Source organism: Drosophila gunungcola, unplaced genomic scaffold (genome assembly GCF_025200985.1).
Source record: "Drosophila gunungcola strain Sukarami unplaced genomic scaffold, Dgunungcola_SK_2 000092F, whole genome shotgun sequence".
Taxonomy (NCBI): domain Eukaryota; kingdom Metazoa; phylum Arthropoda; class Insecta; order Diptera; family Drosophilidae; genus Drosophila; species Drosophila gunungcola.
The window spans coordinates 48,902-69,533 of NW_026453254.1; the positions used below are offsets into that span (position 1 = coordinate 48,902).

General features: G+C 36.9%; 1 protein-coding gene across 1 annotated transcript in view; it reads left to right on the forward strand.

Moving 5' to 3' along the window:
• LOC128265093 (homeobox protein Nkx-2.1-like) overlaps nt 1-20,632 on the forward strand; it is a 76,521-nt gene that overhangs the window by 38,536 nt on the left and 17,353 nt on the right. Inside the window, exon 4 of the mRNA XM_053000906.1 lies at nt 5,039-5,125. Within this exon, the coding sequence (XP_052856866.1) occupies nt 5,039-5,125 (87 nt within the window). The remainder of the gene's footprint in view (nt 1-5,038; nt 5,126-20,632) is intronic.

Here is a 20,632-nt window from a genome sequence, read left to right on the forward strand (position 1 = left end):
TAGGACGCCTTTTGTTTTGAAATTTCATCTTTTACGGGTAGAATGCAAAGATCTCTGTGGATGTTGTCGTTCCGAACATACCAAGGTGCCCCAGTGATAGTTCTCAGGATTTTTGATTGTGCTCGCTGGATAATGTCGATGTTACTGCTGCTCGCGTTTCCCCACAATTGGGAGCCGTAAGTCCAGACTGGCTTAAGCGTTGAATTGTAGAGCAGAACCTTGAAGTCCAGCAGAGGGGGGAGCGAGCGTTTATGAGCCAATGGAGGTTATTGGATTTTAGTTTTAGATGAATTTTCTTAGCTTCGATATGTCTCCGCCATGTAAGTCTTCTGTCAAGGTGGACGCCAAGGTACGTTACATCGTCAGCTTGTGGAAGTGGCGTGTTATTCAGAGTTAGCGGGGGACACGTTTGTCTGTTAAGAGTAAACGTTATGTGTTTACACTTTTGCGCATTTATTTTTATACGCCAGTCTGATAACCACCTCTCCACTACCACGAGATGATCAGCTAGTTGTGCTGTTGCCTGAATTGGGCATTTGGACCGACTTAAGATCGCGGTATCGTCTGCTAATGTAGAAGTAGTTAGCCGCTCGTTCGTGGGAATATCTGCGGTGTAAAGGAGAAATAGAGTTGGACCAAGGGCGCTACCTTGAGGAACTCCAGCCTCTATCGTGTAATCGTCGGATATTGTAGTGTTGCATCTCACGGCGAAGGCTCTGTTGTAAAGGTACGATTCAAGTATCCTGTGAGTGTTTTCCGGTAGTAACGCTCTGATTTTATGCATAAGGCCATCGAGCCAGACTCGGTCGAAAGCCTGCGCAACGTCAAGGAATACCGCACTGCAGTATTCCCGAGACTCGAATGCAGTTCGTATTTCTGTTGTTAATCTGTTAACTTGCTCTATTGTTCCATGGCTTTCTCGAAAGCCAAACTGATGCGCCGGAATAATGTTGTGCTCTTTCAGATATGGGATTATGCGTGTCAAAAGGCATTTTTCGAGCAGTTTTGACAGACACGAGAGTAAACTTATCGGTCTATATGAGGCTGGTATTGTGTGATCTTTTCCTGGCTTTGGGATCATTATGATTACCGACTTTTTCCATTTTTTTGGGAAGTAGCCAAGTCGTGTAATCCCGTTAAATAGTTTACAAATTACCTCAACTGCACAGTTTGGGAGTTCAATTAGCATCTTAGGAGTTATTAGATCACCGCCTAGGGCCTTTTTTGTTTTTAATTGCTCGATGATGACTTTTGCAACTTCATTTGTTTGGAACAGAATTGGCGCCGTCTCAGTTCCACCTCGAATTGACGGCGACGGTAGTGTGAATGAATTATTTACAGGGTTTGGCTGAAAAACATTTCGAAGGTGTAAAGCAAATGTACAAGCTCTGTCTTTGTCGCTTCTGGCCCAGCTGCCTGAAGAGTCTCTTATGGGAGTTACTGTTTCGGCCGGCGCACTTAGATTTGGATGGGCCCTCCACAAGGGATGCTTGGTGCTGGTGGGTGAAAGTTTCTCAATGTACTGGCGTTGTGCTTTTTCTTCTTCGTGCCTTAGAGCCCTGGTAAGTCTGCGACCAGCTTCCTTAAGGCTATGTTTTGAGGATGGCGATCTGCTGGTTTGCCAAGCACGCCTCAAACGTCTTTTCTCCAAAACAAGCTGTTCGATTTCAAGGTTAGTTTTGTGTTGGTGAGTGTGCCCATCCCTCCCTTGCGGTGTAGAGACTTTGGCTGCTGCGCCGAGTACAGACTCCAGTGCATCGGCATAGCAGTCGATGTCCTCCTTGATGTTGAGCTGAGGAGTTAGTTCAATGTGGGAACTAACGTACTTTTTGAACTTCAGCCAGTTGGTTCAATGCGACGTCAGCCTGCAAGGGTGCTCGATTAGTTCCAGGTTTTGAAGAAAAGTTATTAGCACTGGTGAGTGGTCCGATGATAGATCCAAAAGCGATTTTGCAGATATTAGATTCCGAGGAATGTTTTTTGTCACAGCAAAATCAATTAAATCAGGTAGTTTCCTAGGATCTGTAGGCCAGTATGTAGGACTGCCTGGTGAAACGTGGTATATAGTTATATAGTTGCCTTCCTTTGGAGGCCACAAGGCGGGATCCCCAGTGTGTGTGCTTGACGTTGTAATTACCTGCTGCTATAAATCGCTCTCCAAGTGAATTGTAGAAGTCCATGAATTGGTATTCGGAGACTGTAAAGCGGGGTGGGCAGTAGACAGCGGCAATGGCAAGGTTGCTGGTGCCCAACTGTAATTTTATCGATGTAGCTTGCAGATAATTTTTTGCAAACCGTTGGTTAAAGTGGTGTTTGATACGGTCTCTTATTAAGATGACGGCTCCGCCATGTGCTTTACCATCTGGATGATCGGTGCCGTAGAACGTGTATCCTCGTATTTGAAAGTTATATTTGCTGGTGAGATGCGTTTCTGCCAGCAACATAACGTCGATGTGATTTTCGTTCAGAAATTGAGTTATTTCAGGTATATGCCGTGAAACACCGTTGGCGTTCCACAGAGTTATTCGGAGGCTAGGCAAAATTTATTTGGACTGCTGAGCTGCAAGCATTTGTAACAAGATATTTTGGTTTTGCATTAGAGTTTGCATGGTGGTTTTCATGAAGGACATAAATTCCATCATATTTTGTTGCAAAGTTATCATCATAGTTTCCATGTTACTTTGTGGCTGTCCCATGGCCTGCTGTATGTTATCAGTTTTCGGCTCTATGTGAGCTGTGCCTGATCCTAGAGCACTGGCGTAGGAAATGCTGTGGTATTTGAAGGGCCAAATGATGACCTGGCTGCTTTTGCGAAGAAAACTTCGGGTGTCATTTGTGATTTCATGAAGATGTTCTGGCGTGCCGTTGTCGCTCGTTGCATACGACTTTTCATCTCCTTGTAGACTGGACAGCCTCTGTAGTTTGCTGTGTGGTTTCCTTGGCAGTTTACACACTTTTTAGTGAGAGAGTCTCCCTTGTTGGCAGGGCAGGGTTCGGAGCCGTGGCAGTTTCCACAAGCTACACAAACTGACCTGAGGGTGCAGTAAGCCCTGGTGTGTCCGTATTCCTGGCAGTTTGTACATTGCACTGGCCCGTTCCGTTTGTGCGGCTCTTCTACTGTGATCCTACGGTGCAGAAGGTACTGCAACTTGTAGATCGGGTGCACTGCGTTTTTTTTCAAAGTTCTGCTGTCTGGCTCCAGCTCGACCTTGAAAAGTGGTTGCGGCTTCTTGTTTTGTTCATAATGTTTATAACATTTTTGGCGCAAAAACCGTTTTCTTTTAAAGCCTCTATAATTTCAGAGGGGGTCTCATCGGGTTCTATTCCCTTGAGGACAACTTGTAAGCCCTTGCAACTTTTCAGCTGGTACGTGTAGTAATTCTTTTTGGCATCGTTTAGGTACTTCGACACTGCTTGGAAATCATCTTCGGTTTTGGTTTGAAGTTTGGTTTCGCTTATATTCCCTTTCATAAGCGGAATAACATGAAAGTTATCCTTCCCGACAAGCTCAACTATTTTATTGAATAGGACGTTGGAGATCTTCTCCCGAATAAAGATAGGTGGGGGCTTAAGTTTCTTTGGGGCTAATTCTTCGTACTCTGTTTCAGGCTCCGCCAGAATGGAAAATCTATTTTCATTTAATGGCCCGAGATTTTCAGGGCCTTTGTTGGTACGGTTTATTTTGGGCATATTGCCGTCCGATTTTTTTGGGGGTGTTTGCTTGCGCTTGGAAATATTAATGTAGCGATCCATGCCTGTCTGCATGGCCGAACCCGCTTGCGGAATTGTAATTTTTTCTACCGTAGCTTTGTTTTTGCCGTTTGACCCGATTTTTGCACTTGGTTGTGTTGTTGCTTTACCCGCTGCAGAAGAAGAGAGTGGAGTCGTTATTGCATTGTTGGCGACAGAGACCGTTGTAGTTGACGTAGTAGTTGCTGTTGTTGTTGCACTAGGTGGCAGAAGCTCGGTTGGAGTTTTGCATTGCTCACTCCATGGTGTTTGTGCGGTGAAGAGCAGGGCGGGAGAGCAAGAACTAGCTCTCTGGTTTTCGGCGGTCAGTAAACTTGCACTTTCTTGCACTTTCGGTTCTAGAGCATTACTCGTGAACGATAAACAAGCATTGTTTCGGGCCAAAGAGAGACGACGTTTGTCTTGCTCTCTCTGAATTTTTTCACGGGCTTCGTCTTGTTGTTTTTGGCGTTGAGTGCGCTGATCCACGTTCTTACTCATTTACTGATAGAGCGTAATATTAATTAATTAATTACTTAAAACTTTAGTTTACGATATGCGAATTAGCATCGCGAATCGCAAAACCTCGCGTTTATAAATTTTTTCGAACGTTTTCGACTTAGTGGCTTATTGTTTTTCCGGAGCGTTAAGAAAACACGTCTACACGCGACCGAAGTTGACATAATTTCAAAAGGTTTTGGGGACCCGAGTTTATTACGAGCTGTGTTATATGTTTTATTTGTTTGGTTTGTTTTTACTGTTATTTTATTAATGCTATCTAGCTGTTTGTCATTTCTAATAATTACCGCAAATATATTACTCAAAATTCGAATTCGCGTTTTCATAGAAAGTAGTTGGGCACAAACAGTTAGAAGGCGCGTAGACGGGTTTATAAGGGTTCAATTCTCAGTCGACGCATGTGCTTTTTTATAAAAACATTTTGGAGGTAAACTGCTTTCATTTTATATTAAATAATAATATTACAATTCATTGTTAACTGTGTTTCTAAACAAACAATTATAGCACTACAAGTTAACTCAAAAGATCGAAGGGAGGGGCAATGGTCGTTTCCAAATAAATGTGCAAAATTCAAACAAATGTAACAAGTGCCACTAAAATCGAAAGAATATGCTAACAATTAATGGCCTTAGCCTTAATTAGCCTTACCGCCCATTGTTCTGCATATCATTGAAGCCTTTTTTTCACTGAAAATTGTCCCATAAGAGTGTGATATAAAGGGCCTATCACATTTTGGACGCTTTAAGTTTGTTAATGGTTTATTTCTATTGAGTTTTCTTTTTATTTTTAGGTGAAGATTTGGTTCCAAAATCACAGATACAAATGTAAACGGCAAGCAAAAGAGAAGGCAATGGCTGAGCAAAATCAACATAATCAGGTAACAGTAATTTCTGTTTTGTTTTTATACCCTTGCAGAGGGTATTATAATTTCAGTCAGAAGTTTGCAACGCAGTGAAGGCGACATTTCCGACCCTATAAAGTATATAAATTCTTTATCAGCATCACTAGGAGCGTCGATCTAGCCATGTCCGTCTGTCCGCCCGTCTGTCCGCCCGTCTGTCCGCCCGTCTGTCCGCCCGTCTGTCCGTCCGTCTGTTCTACGCAAACTTGTCTCTCAGTCTTAAAGCTATCTGCATGAAACTTTTCCAAAAGTTGTCTTTTTATTGCAGGTCGGCACGGGCCGGATCGGGCGACTATACCATATACCTCCCATAGGAACAATCGGAAATAAAAATGAAAAAAATTCGCATTAGAACTATCAAAATGTTAATAACACATATTTAAAAACCGTTTAGACATAGTAATGGTTTAATAAATCAGAATTACGTTTTTAATTTTATTACTATCAGAAATCAATATTATATAGCTGTCATAGGAATAGTAATAATTTTAAACTTATACGCTAATAAATCGATATTTAGATGTTGTAAAGAATATTTAATTTTTATAATATCTGCTAAGATATATGAACTTCGGCTTGCCGAAGATTTCTTCTTGTCTTGTTTGAATTAAGATTCTAAGCAGATTTTTATGTGACAAAAAAAGTATTGAAACAACACAAATGTTGAGTTTTGTATTCATAAAATTTTTTTGTTAGCTGTGACTAAAAATTCCTACCTTAATCTTGAAAGAAAAACTGCAATTTAGTTCCTAAGTCTTGAAACTTTTTACTTTGGCAATTAAAAGAAAAAAAAAATGTTTATACCCTTTACTCGTAGATTAAAGAGTTTCTTGCATTCGTAGAAAAGTATGTAACAGGTAGAAGAAGGCGTTTCCTGACCAGGATCAATAGCTGAGTCTATCTAGCCATATCCGTTTTTCTGTCCGTCTGTATGAACGTCGAGATCTCGGAAACTATAAAAGCTAATGATTTGGGGCTTGCAGATTCTAGTAGTTCCTAAGCAGCGGATGTTTATTCAAAAACTAATCCACGCCCACTCTAACACCCACAAATCGTGAAAGTGTGTACTCTCACTCTGCCGCTGCTCAGCCACTGATCGGCCGCTGTTCTGCCGCTGCTGGCAGATGAGAGTGAGAGAGAGAGAATTTCAGAACTGTTAGCAGGGATTGGGGGTGCTGCCCGCTCTTAGCTTCTACTGTTGTGCATGCAGTTAGACAGATGGCGCCACCTAAACATCGATTGTTTTGTAGGGAAAATACTTAGTTTGGAATATTTTTGGCTGAGTCACGGGTATCTTCCCTAGTCGGCATATTAGTTTTGAGGAAACCTCTTTTTGACTATTAATCTTACCATTACTAGAAATCAAATAACGTTGCGAAAAGTTAGCGCAAAACAAAGAATATAATTTTAGCTATGTGCAAGGCAAATTTTATTTCGTTTACCTTTTGCATTCTCTTTGTGCTGATAAGAATGCATGCAGACGACAGCTTTTTGCGTGGCAGCATTTTTATGGAAATATTTTCACACTTTTAAGCACGCGAGAATCAAACAATTTCAGTGTTTAACTTTGATCAATATTAAACGTTGTTTTTAAAGTAGAAAGTTATTAAAAATTAGTAAATAACATGGCTAAAATGGCTGAGCTAAGTTTGCTCTTCAATGGTAGCAGTCAAATGAATGGCAGTCAAAGACGTTGCCAATGAGTTAAATGTGTCACGTCAAGTTGTGCACTACCAAATTAAATAGTTTAAAAAGCATAATGACACCTGTACCCTAAGAAGATCCGGTGCCAAGCGCAATACAGTGAAGACCGAGTCCTTGTACGGGAACTAAAAAAGACCCAATATGCAGCAGATCGATTTACTTTGACAGCTAAGACCCAAAGAAGTGAGCGCACAGTACGTCGACGCTTAAAAAAATGTGGTTTTAAGACTTATAAAGCCAAGGACGTTCCATATATAACAAAAGGAATCAAGCTAAAAGTCTTTTTTCGCATAAGCCAAAGGAGTTACGGAGAAGCGTTCTATTGACAGATAAAAGCTCCTTAGAGTATAATTCATCAAAAAATACATTTTTGTAAGATTGCCAATGGTACAAAGGCAAACAAGTAAAAGTAAAAATGTGTTCTGGTGATGTATGGCGAATAATGGACTGGGTGGCTTCATTCCTGTCACTGTCACTGTCGATAAACCAACGACAATATTTGTCGGTACAAACTGATAATGCCTTTACTTCTGGAGCAGGCTGCAACAGGTAACGCCCCATGCCACATAGACAAGATGATTACAACATTTTTGAAGTATGTTGTTACCACATTGGACTGGCCACCTCAAAGTCTAGATTTAAATATAATTGAAACGCCTGCAAAAAGTTATTGAAACCAAAGAAAATTACATAATTTACTAAATTCTTTTTTTTCTTTACTTTTCTTAAGTTTAAACTTCGTTACTTATATTAAAAGGTATTTGTCAAAATATTTATGCCACCACATAAAAATTAATTTAGCTTATATTTTTCAAGTTCCTATGACACAACATTTTGTCATTATTTTTATGTTTGTAAATGAAATCATTAAGTTATATTAAACCATTTAATAGTACCATATAAACGTGCACCATTTGATTTTCGATAAAATAATTATGCCGACTAGTGTAATAGTCGGGAAACTTGACTATAGCAGCCCTTCCAAGACAGCTAAGATCGGCAAAAAAAAATTCGGAGCCCGAACAATCCGGAGCGGATGGTGCGCAGCCAGGGGCTTACAAAAGTTATAATTTGTCTGCTACAGGTGAACCAGTGGACCCACTAAACACTTGTATAATACCTTTACCACGACAAGGGAATATTTTGCCCGGAGTACCGGCCCAAGTTGGTTCTGCAGAAACTCAGCCTGCACTTCCAAGTTCCCTTTCTGTGGTTCCACTGAAGAAACAAATATTAGTTTCTCGACTTTCCACTACTCAAACATCTTCTGATGTGCTGTCTTATATAAAAGTGAAAAATAAAGCCGATCACGTTAAGGTGGAACAACTTCTCTTACGCTGGGGACATTTAATCTTTCAGAACTCCTTTTCTTTCAAGATTACTCTTCGAAACGAGGTCTTTGCAGTTATATGCTCTGTCTTAATCTGTCTGCGTGCTTAGCTATTGGGCGGAAGCTTTGTGCAAACCCCTTCTTAAATGGTTACCCTTATCACTTTAAACCTTCCAATTTCCACATGTTTGGAAAAAGTCATTTGTACTTCACCTTCACAAAAAAAGTAGTAAGCTGAATGTCAAGAATTATAGAGATATATCTAAGTTGTCGGCTATTCCAAAGATTTATGAAAATATTATAACTCCACTTTTGCAGTATCTTTGTAATTCAGTTATTTCTCCGTGTCAACACGGATTTATGAAACGGAGATTAACCACCACTAGCCTTTTTGCAGTTCACTTCATTTGTGATAAGAACTTCAGAAGAAATCTTCAAAAAACTGTCATTTATACTGACTTTACAAAAACATTTGACTTTGTAAATCTCCTACTTTTGGTTCGGAAACTCGACCTGCTAGGGTTTCCAGTCTACCTACTTAGATGGACCTAAAGTTATCTGACTGACAGGACTCAAAGAATCGACATTTTAAATTCAACTTCTAAACTTCTCCGTGCTACCTCCAGCGCCCCACATGGGAGCCATTTCGGTCCGCTACTTTTTACTTTATTTATTAACGACCTCCCCCTGGTTATAAACCATTCTCGCGTACTTATGTACGATGATGTTAAATTTTGCTTGCAGTATAACAAAGATTTACAATCCGATCTTAATCTCATTCAAAACTGGTGTCGGGATATCTTACTTAATTAAAACGGCTCAAAGTGTAGGTGATGAATCTTATTAGTGTCTTTACGGCGCCTCAACTGGGATGCAAATCTTATATTTCCTTCTTATTTTAGTAGACTACTATTAAATAATTTAGTACAATGCTTAGTAGTGTCTTTATCTATAAACTTATACGTGATGAGATATATAACTCCGATTTGTTGGGTCGTCTGAACTTTACTGTGTCAAGTAGATTTACTAGAAATTCCCCTAATATTAAATCATTGTAGATCTAATTATGACTTGGGTGACCCTTTTAGAGTATTGTGTTCAGACTATAATAGACTTTACCCTATAATATCTAATTCGATAGATACCACTGGTTTACAAATTTAAATTGACGAAATCCTCCAGAGATCAAACCTTGATTTTCCGGTGCAGATGGACTCCCTAATTCAGAAAATGATACTCAACATTTTTTGTGTGGTACCATTTTTTTTTTTAAAGTGTAAATAACGTTTTTCGCCTGTTTCTCATGCAAATTTTATTTTATATATCCAGCTCTGCTTAACTGATTTCAGTCACCGACAGTTTATTTCACTAGGAAAAGATCATTCTTCAACAATACAAGTAATAAACGGTTTACTAATAAAGACGATAGAGCTCGTCAAAGTTTGAATAAATTACCAAAACTGATTTCCGCCAACATAAAATAATTCTTAAAAAGTACACGCCTGAAAACCGAAAATAATTGTATCACTTAACCCTGAAGTTAATAACAAGTTATTAATCTCAAAATTCCGCCGGTAAATCTATTTTATACGGATTTTTCTAGCTTGCGGCTGTAAAGCATATGTTTAGTGCTACTTGCAGATGTTAAAGAAGACAACAGGGGTCTAACAGTCAAAAAATACCCTTTTTTCGCGTACAGTAAAATCCGTATAAAACCGGTATACCGACGGTTTGTTGAATTTAATTGCTCGTTAGATTCATAAACATTTTCCCACTTTAACCCAAACCAAATGACTTTGGTCTTTGTATGCACAAACTTTTATAAAAGCGACACCTTTTGATTGCTATATCATTTATAAAGTCCGGACCAGTCCTTACTGATTTCGAATATTGCGCCTATAAATAGTAGTCTCCTTGCGCACGCTTTCCGGTGCTCATTGCCAATACGTTGAACTCCATCCACAGTGATATTATTTTATACATTTGGAACATTTACCCCTAACAAGAAAAAAGCTAACTTCGGCAAGTCTTCTTATCGTAGCTGTATGACATCGTTATCCAAATTGCCAATCCTAAAAACGTTATTCTGGAATTTTAACCCGTTACTTTATGTTGAAGTAACTACCCAATTTTTAAATGTATGGCGATGAAATTTTAAGTGCAGTCAATACTTTGCAACGCAGTGATGGGCATTTATTTCGACTCCGTAAGGTATATACATATATGTATGTATTAATGATCATTAGACCTCTGATTAGGAAATTTGAACAAATGTTTTTAGTCTTGGGGTTGGTGGAATCTGCACCAAAAAGAGAGTCAAGCACTTAAGACATTGTTTACCTTGTTTAAGACTTTGTTTACCTTGGATTATTCCCACCGAAAAAAATTATTCTTGAAACGACTCATATGCAATTTGATTGAAAAAGTTATAGTTTGGCCCGATCGTTCCTATGACAGCTACTTGATATAGCTGGCCGCTTCTAATAAAATTTTCCTCAAATTTCAAAGGTGGTAAAAAACGAATGTATATGTAAATAAGTATATGTAAATATTTTAAAACTTATTTGGCCTGATAGTTCATGCATGTTTTTCCTATTATTTTCGTGGAACGTACCTATCCGCCGAAGAACGTGGGCGAATTCTAGGATTAAACGAAGGTGGGGTTACCATAAGTCTTCCAAGGGAAACCCGAGATAAGAGGAACCACGAAAGTGGATCACTAAAGGTTTGAATACCTTTGGATACTTAGGAAAGTCTCGCCAATGTTTTATTTCAAATCGCAAAAATTCAGAAATTTATATTCAGTTGCTGGACAACAAACTTATCGATTTATCACGACCTTTACAAAGATAAATGTATTTTTCAACAGTACAACCCTCAAACCCACACAGAAAAATACCTGTACTGGATAGCCGGCGATAAGTCCTGACTTGAGACCAATTGAGAACCTTTGAAGTATCCTTTCAGCCAGGATTTAAAGGGCTGAAAGGAAGTTTGAAACCATTAAACATTTAAAATATTATTTGCTTGCAATATCTTATAGATTTAATGCCAAACCGTCGTAGAGGCAAAAGAAAATCACATTAATTGTTAAAATTGTAAAAAAATTTTTGTTAAATAAAAATTTGTAACAATTATTTAAAATGCACATACATGTTTCCATTATATGAAATACACTTGTAATAAATTTTAAAATACAGTTAGGCAATTCTTTGTTACTGACTTTAGAACTATAGTTCAGAAATTAACTTGACTTGAATTTGTACCTTCTGTATAGCAATATGCTGCTGTAAATAGAACATACTTATAATTAAACAATAAGGCTTAAAATTCGCAAATAAAAACACAATTAATTTGCTCAAGGCTAAAAAATAAAACTTTACCTTTTTGTCACAAGTGGTACAATTTATTTGTCAATAAAATTAATTTGTATTTATTTTTCATAATATGCATGTTTGGTTTATATTCCGCGTATAGTTTTTATATGTTTGGCATATTTTTTTTTTTTCATATCTTAGGCATAAATATGTATATAAAAATCACTTTCATAACTCATAAACCGCCGAACTGAGTTTTATGAAACCTCTTATAATTTATTCTTCTTAGTTCAAGCCATACATTGTCCTGTTTGCACTCCACCGACGCACACACCTACGCGTTAACTCAAACTATCGAACCAATCTTGATCAATCTTACCCAAATCTTTCACACAAAACACTTTTAAGGTCCGAAAATGTTCAGAACATGGTTCGTATTGCCTGTTGTCATAACCGCGCATTCACCCACGCATTAATCGTATTTTTTCTGCTAAATATGACTGATCGAAGAAGCAACAGCTGTGAACAAATTTTTATTTCCTTTATAAAGTGAAAGTGCTTCTATAAATACAGAGTTTATTTATTCATGCACTGTACGCCTTTTTAAACTGATCAATATATGCAAAAAAAAATACGATTTGGAAAGATTCATGTCAACAGCTTATATACTGCGCGAAAAATGCTAAATACATCAAATTTTAACCTATTTCACCCTGTTCTTCCTATGGAAGCTATAGGATATACACGTCCGATCGGAACGCGCTTTTACCCTGATTTGGAAAGATGCATGTCAATAGTTATTACACTGAGCGAAATATTATCAATTTTTGCAACTTATATCCTGTTCCTATGGGAGCTATAGGATATAGACGTCGATCGGCAAGTGCTTTTACCCTGATCAAGGTATGCATAAAAATATACGATTTGGAAAGATTCATGTCAATAGCTTTTTTACTGCAAGTTTTTTTTAAAGAAACTTATGTAACCCCATAAATCAGCTTGTAATACTGATACCGTATGCGAACCAGTTTGTCGCCATCTTCTTCTGTTTCATGTAATGCGCACAAATTAAAACACATTTGCCATTTGTTTTAAGACGAGTATGGTTTGATAAATGGATTTTTATTTGTCGCCTATTCATCTCGCTGACCGGTCGGGTAAAAGAGATTTCAGTACGAGGAATCGTAATTGGCTTAATGGGTGCCACGTGCAAGTTCAGCTCTAAGATTGGCAGAAGCTGCGTATAAGATTCGTCACAGAATACGTACACCTGCTTCCTGCGGTTTCACTGAAGTCGAACCCCAACCATTGTTGCATTTGTATTTTTACGATGTCAGGATAGTTTATTATATACATTATTTACCTGCCAATGACCCTATAGCAGGGAAGGCAAAGGTTTATTCGATTATAAAATAGTACGATTTCCTACGTCTTGTTAAAAGGGGATTTATACTGTTCGTTACGTGTCCTATCAATCTCACCAAATATCAATTATAAATAAAGACAGTAACAAGCATCGTTCTACGGTTAGCTAGGGAGGTTAAATTACTAGAACAAGAAGGTAATAAAATATTTTCATCCCAGTTAAGGCGCCGTGAAGCAAAAGGTAAAAAACTTTTTTGTACTGATTAAATGCGGTCAATATGTATTTTACAAGACGGACTCCAGACGGGAGAACAATACTCCAGAATCGGACGAACTAGCGAAATAAATAGCTTCTTGGTGACATAGGGATCCACGAATTTCTTTGGGATTGGTTCTGGACAAGCGTCTCACGTGGAGGCAGCATATCACAAAAGTTGAAGCAACTTGTCGGTTAAAGCTAAGAAAATTCAACTCGTTGCTAAATGCAAAGAGCAAGCTTAGCCTCAGCAACAAATTGTTGCTTTTCCGATCAAATGTGGTGCCTTCCTTGACTTACTGTATTCAGATATGGGGTACAGCGTCAGACTCAAACGTCGCGAGGGTATAAAATTTCCAAAACCGGGCGCTGCGGGCAATTGCAAATGCACCGTGGTATGAAAGGTACGTTGATCTTTAAAATGATCTGCACATTCCCTCTGTAAGGGAGAAGATCAATAGGCATTCTAGCCAATATAATGATCTACTCCGCGCCCACTGCAATCATCTATCGGCTTCCCTGGCTCAACCGACGACCAGAAGAAAACTCAAACGAAGACATCCAGGTGACCTCTGGTTAAAAGGCCGACAAAAAAAGCGTGTTCTTAATCTACGCTGATTCCAGTTAATATGCCATGATATTGCCCCTTTGTTTTCTTGGACCACCTTTTAATAAAAACAAGCACACCCCTAGCTTTATTAGCCATTATTTATTTTTTGATCGAGAAGGACGCCAAGATCGTTTATAAGTGACTCTAAGCGAATAAGTCAGAATTTTGGATTGACACAATAACAAGTTAAAAGCTTACACTTAGACTTGAAATAGATTAAGATCGGATCTTTGTGGCAGGAAATATCCTTATACTCCAGACATGATTTAACATCATCTGCGTTTATAAGTACGGGAGAATGATTTATAACTAAGAGGAGGTTGTTAATAAATGAAGTAAAAAGTAGCGGAACGAGATTCTTTGAGTCTTGTCACTCAGATAACTAAAGGTCCATCTAAGTAGATAGACTGGAAACCCTAGCAAGTCAAGTTTCGGAACCAAAAGCATGTAGTTTACAAAGTCAAATGCTTTGCTAAAGTCCGAGTAAAGTACGGTTTTTTCTTAAGATTGTTTTTGAAGCCCTTTATCACAAATGAAGTGAACTGAAAAAGGCTAGTGGTGGTTAATCTCAATTTGATAAATCCGTGTTCACGCGGAGAAATAATTGATTTACAAAGGTGCTGCAAATTTGGATCATAATATTTTCAAAAAGGCTCTATAATTCTTGGCACCCAGCTTACTACCTTTCTTGCAAAGAGGAAGTACATACGACTCTTTCCAAATATGTGGAAATAATAAGGTTTCGAGTGTTAAGAGTAAAAATTTAAGAAGGGAGCTTCTGCGCAATACCTAAGCACGCAGCCAGGAATACCATCAGGCTCTAGCGAATAAGCTGGCTTAACACGTTGAACATCTAATAACAGAGAACTTTAAGATGGGACAGTAAATTGGATTCGACTTGGAAATGGTGTAGTAATAAGGCTGCGTTTAATGAGTTGAGGTAGAACAAGTCGCTTAAAAAAACTGGGCACATAAATCGGCTATTGCCCGATCTGTAGTTGCTGTCTAGGAAGCGAGGAAGGACACGAATTAGATTTACAATTAATGTTAAGAAAGTTATAAAGCTGTTTAGGCTCCTTGGAGATTAATTTTTATAACACTGAGCATTAAGCACGGTAAAACTTGACCGTTCACTTAAAAATCTAGAAAAAAAGATGAAAAATCGGTTTGTTTATATTTATTCAAAATTCTGTACTATACATTTCTAAGGTATGTCAGCTCTTTGCAAACCCAAGATGGTTTGTTGGAGATAGACGGATAGTACCACGGAACACAAGATTTAAATAAAGGTTTATTGCTGAAAAAAATGTTAAGAGCATCAGCCATTGTATTGCATGAGTAGAGATCGGACCAATCGAAGCCAAATATAAAATAGTTTAGCCTCAGAAAGTCTGACTTGCGAAAATATGTAATTAGTAGACCTTTCTGATTTTTCTTCTATAACAGTACCCGTGTCGATTGTCTCATCGAATGTCGTATGAAATGGATCTACAGGTTAAGTAAGTGTAATCTGGACAGAAACACGTCTTTAGGGTTTGTTACAAAGCACAGGTCTAGTAAGCGATTAAGTGAATTTCGAACATGGATTACTTGGGGTAAAGATATGTCAAGCAACTTATCAACAAAGTCTTGTTGTGCTATAGGTAGTTAGACATTTGATTTTTTTTATGTTGACTACGTAACTCCAGGTAAATTTAAATCTCCCAGAACGGCAATTAGTACTTCACCGTTTAATCTAAAAAAACGGTTAGGCCACTAAGTTGTGTACTAACCTGGAAAAACTTAGAACCTCCGGACTTAACCAGGTTTCCTTAAAAACAGTAATATGGGAGGGAAAGAAAAAGCTAACAGACTTCAATTAAGTAATCTTGCTACGCATACCTTTTATATTCTAAAAGGAAAGAAGGAGGTTGAAGGTTAGTTTTTTGAAAGAGCTAAAAAGGTCTGACTCCTACTGACACAATTCGTTGATAATTTCAGTGGAAAGGCTGTGTTTCGCTTGTGATCCACAAACATTGCACAAATTCTAATTAAAGCTGTATAAAACTAACACTGAGTGAATGTTTTGAAAATAAAGCATAAATCAGTTATTTCTTGCAATAAAGAAAGAAACTATTTTTTACGAATATCGATCGCCAAACGTATAACAAAATCTAGCACAACAAATAAACACACGCCTTACAAAAAACAGTCAAACACGAAAAAAAAGCAGACGAAATTATCCGCTCAGTTTATCCATAACTTGGGAAAAAATTCTTAAGTGCAATAAAGGAGATCACAACTACCCTGCTATGACTGCTCGTCGGAGGTCATTTTACGTGGTATGAACAATGTGTTTCCGAAACATGATTCTCTTCTGATGTGAGTGATTGTCTTGTATCTTGTGACAGATCTAATTTGTATTGCGTGATTGTAACGGACGTACCGGAGGGTTGCAATCTATTAAAATAAGATATTTAAGGCCAAAGTAGTTAAGACAAATGGGAGTGATAGTACAATAGAATATATATTTATTGAAATTGTGGGATCTGCTCAAATAGAAAATGTACTGTTATAACGAATTATTCTGCCTATTCTGTGATATTTCTATTACGTACAGCAACATAATATTGGCAGTTGATATGAACAGCAACATTTGGACTGGAAACCATTTAACCAATAATATGATATCTGCTGGAATGACTATAGAAAATTCTTCATTTCCAACTCATATTTCTAGAACGCGCAACACTCTCCTGGACGTATTTTTTGTAATCAAACCTGACCATATTCCTTATTTTCATTACATCTAACATTTTTATTGACTACACTGATCATACAATTATTTGTAGGGACCTAAAAAATATTGACTACAATTTGTTAGCATTTTTATGTAAACAGTCTGACTGGAACGTGTTGTATAGTCTTGTTTCTGTCAATGAGCATATTGAGTGTCTCCAAAACAACGTACTGCATCTATAGAAAACCAGTTTTCCCTTAGAAACCAGAGTATCAAAACAAAATAAACATCAATGGTTTACTAGCACAATTAAAAATTATATTAAACTAAGAGACTGTTTTTTTTTTAATTGAAAAGGTATAAAACAAACTATTTATATGAGAATTTAAATCACTACGGAAAAAACAGACTAATGTCCTATGTCCTTAACATACGATCGAATGCGGTCGAACTTAATGGCATTAACCCCAAGTTTGTGAAAATTCTTTTGCAACAGATTTTGCCATATGTCACATTTGTCATAAATATCTTGTTGACCATTTCCGTTTTCCCTGAGAGGCCGAAGGACGCCAGAATACTTCCAGTGGCTAAGGCAAATTGTGACTATAGGCCAATATCAATATTACCCTTCCTGTTTAAACTAACCGAAAACGTAACATTGTTGACCCTACTAGATTTCAGCAAAGCCTTCGATACAGAGAGCCACGATATCTTGTGCTGGAATCTTATAAAAAAGTTGAATTTTTCTATAACAGCAGAAAAGTTGATACGCACCTGTTTATATTGCAGACGGCAGGCCACAGAAAACAGCCTTTTAAACTTCCAACTTTGAGCAGCTCTTCAGAGGAGTCCCACAGTGATCAGTTTTAGGACCTCTGCTATTTTCTAAGTATGTTAATGAGCTACCAAATATAGTGTCGTCTTGTAAAGTCTATCTGTATGCTGAAGACGTACAAATGTGTGTATCGCGTCCTTTGTGTAGATTAAATGAATGTGTAGTAATGTCGAGTGCTGAATTGTCTGTCACAAACAAATGGTCGAAGCTGAATGGTCTACAAATAAATCCAAAAAAGTCAAATTGTCTAGCTATCTGTAAAAAAGTAATTGACACCACTGCCCTGAAACTTCTAGTACTAGATAATGAGGTAATACACTATGGTGAAAAGGCTAACAATCTAGGTGTCACATTCAACAAAACTCTCACTTGGGGTGACCATATAATCCAAGCCGTTGGGAGGACATAAGGTCTAAGGTCGCTTTACCGTACAAAAAGAACTCGAACTTTTACTGCCAAAGACCTACTTGACACCGGGATTACTCTACGGGGTCGGGATATTTGGAAACAGCGATGCAATAAGCAAACAAAAACAAAATGTAGTGTTCAATAGTACCGCCAGATATGTGTTTAATGTAAGTCGTGGCGATCCGATATCTCGATTATCTTACAACATATTTGAAGTTGACCTTCAATCATGGATCCGATTCAATCTAGACGAACCAAAAATATTATATGCATAAGACACACAAGAGCTTTCTCAGAAAAACTATTTTTTATTATTATTATTTTTTTAAAAATATTTAAGATCGTTAATATCTTTAAAATATAAGTAATGACACACCTACAAACGAATGAGATATATTAATAGAAAGAGAAACTTGTTTAAGTTTGTTGATCCTCAAAAATATTTATAACATTCCCTAAACTTTGTATATTATTTTGTCAATTTATATTATAAAATATTGTTGTGACTAGCAGATTAATTAATAAGTTTTTAACTTGTAGTGCTAGGATGCCAAATAAATAAATAAATAATTACTGCCCGCATCTTTTTATAAGGCTTCGAACTCTTTTACCACCATATTTGCCGGCAAAAAGTCTCCAGAGCATAAGACAGCAATGAGCTCGATTGGGACAGTATTCTTGAAAAATTAAATGTCCCTAGCGTAAGAGAAGTTGTATTTTTCCATCTGCTCTTTGTGTTTGTCTGTCCTATAAGAAAGCACATCAAAATATGATTGAGAAACTAATATTTGTTTTTTCATTGGTTTTGGATGTCCAGATTGATTTTCTGCAGAACCAGCTTGGGATTAAGTGGGTTTACTGTTTGTGAACCCATTCTTTTGGAAGTCCCTGGCTGCACCGCTTGTTCGGGCTGCGAATCTTTTTTAGTTACCGATCTAATCTGACCTGCCGTTCGGCTGCTGATCCGGGGGAGCGTTCTGCTGTTTGTTTTATTGGGGCTGGGGCCTTACCAGTGTATTTTTTTTTAAAGCCTAATTGATAGTTTACAATTCTAAAAATATCCTACAAAAGCGGCAAGGTTGTATCTTAAAAAGTTTTTGAATGGCAGCGTATGCAGGCATGTACCGATGCACCTGAATCTTTAAAGGACATTTTTGAAAACTGTTGAAATCATAACTCGACTACAAGTTGACCAATCGGTTTCAAATCATCATCAATCATCTTAAATGGGTCCTTCCTACACAGACCTACAACCTTTTGGATTGGTTAAAAATTGTCCATTTGGCAGAATTTAAAAATTCATTTTTTCACCCCAAAAAACGGCTTTAAACCTATGCTATTTTTATGATATTTGATATTTTTTAAAGATCGTAGGTCATTGTAGGGGAAATATATTTAGCTTTCATAATCATTTTGAATTTTTCGACTTCTGCCACTCATTTGACCGGTATCATTTCAGCAGTTGGATTACTTTTTTTTGGGCCTCGGCAGACAGCTTACAGTCCCGTTATTTCTCAATATATTAAAAAAAAAGATCTTTAAATAAAAGGAAAAGTTGCATTACTAGTGCAAAAAGTTTTAAAACATTCTATCTTGCACTTTCTTCAGAAAAAAATGCTAAGGCCCGTTAAATATCGAAAGAAAGAATTTTGCAACGTAGTGAAGGAGACATTTCCGACCCTATAGAGTATATTAAAAAGTTGTCTTTCTATTGCAGGTATTATATAAATCGTAACTAGCCGGATCGGATGACTATAGCATATAGCTCCCATAGGAACAATCAGAAAAAAAAAATAAAATATTTTACTTTTGCTGTTTTTTAATTTTTTTCTTAGTTTTTCGACATATAGTAATGGTTAAATATTTCAGAATTACGGTTTAAATTTCATCAAAAGCGGACAACTATATCATATAGCACCCATAGGAACAGTCAGAAAAAAAAATACAAAAAATATATAATTTTGCTGTATTTGGATTTTTTTTTAGTTCTTCGACATATATTAATGGTTAAATATATCAGAATTAGGGTTTAAATTTCATCAAAATCGGACGACTGTAACATAAAACTCCACTGGAAGCAATAAAAATATTACATTTTTTTTTCAAATGTAAATTTTTTGTTTTGCAATTTTTTTTAAAATTCTTTTTGACTTGTCATTCATTTGACAGTTTAGAATTACGCTTTTAATTTGATTAGCAACTGTTAACGATATCATATAGCTGCCATAGGAACTATCAAATAATTGAGCTGCAAATCATCATAGCTTCAATGTGTTTAAACATACACGGAAGTCAATCATAATTTTAATGTTTTCAATAAAATTTAATTTTTGCAATAGCTGCAAGGGAATATGAACTTCGAGTCGCCAAAGTTTGCTTCCTTTCTTGTTTTTTATTTATTTATTTTTATTTTTTTAATTTTCTCTTTAAGAGTCTAACGACAAGAAGGAAAACGTTTAGCTTAAATATTTTTTTAGTTAATTAAAATTAAGTACTAAAAAAAAGGACTACTATTGATTGTGGGAGGTGTTTCAAATAAAGGAACAATCTTATTAGGGCCAGAAGCTTTAATTTTTAGTTTAATTTATTTTTAATTTTGTTTATAACTATCCTAGTGCGACAAGGTTAAGCTCATATATATTGCATTAGTCAAAATGGGTTGAAAATATTAAAATGTTGTTTGATGACTTAAGATCTATCTTATTCTGACAAAATTGATATAATATTATATATATTGAGTCGTACCTCCTGGTTGCTAAGAAGTTACAATATTATTGAAATAAATAAGAATCCCTTAGTCCATGTTCCCAAATCTAGGTCTAGAAGTTTAACGATCAAGTGCGAAACATGGTCAAGTCGTTTCAGGTTATACACATATAATACTATCGAATTCGACGCTACTGTTAACTTGTGTAAATCTCTACTATCACAGTGACAAA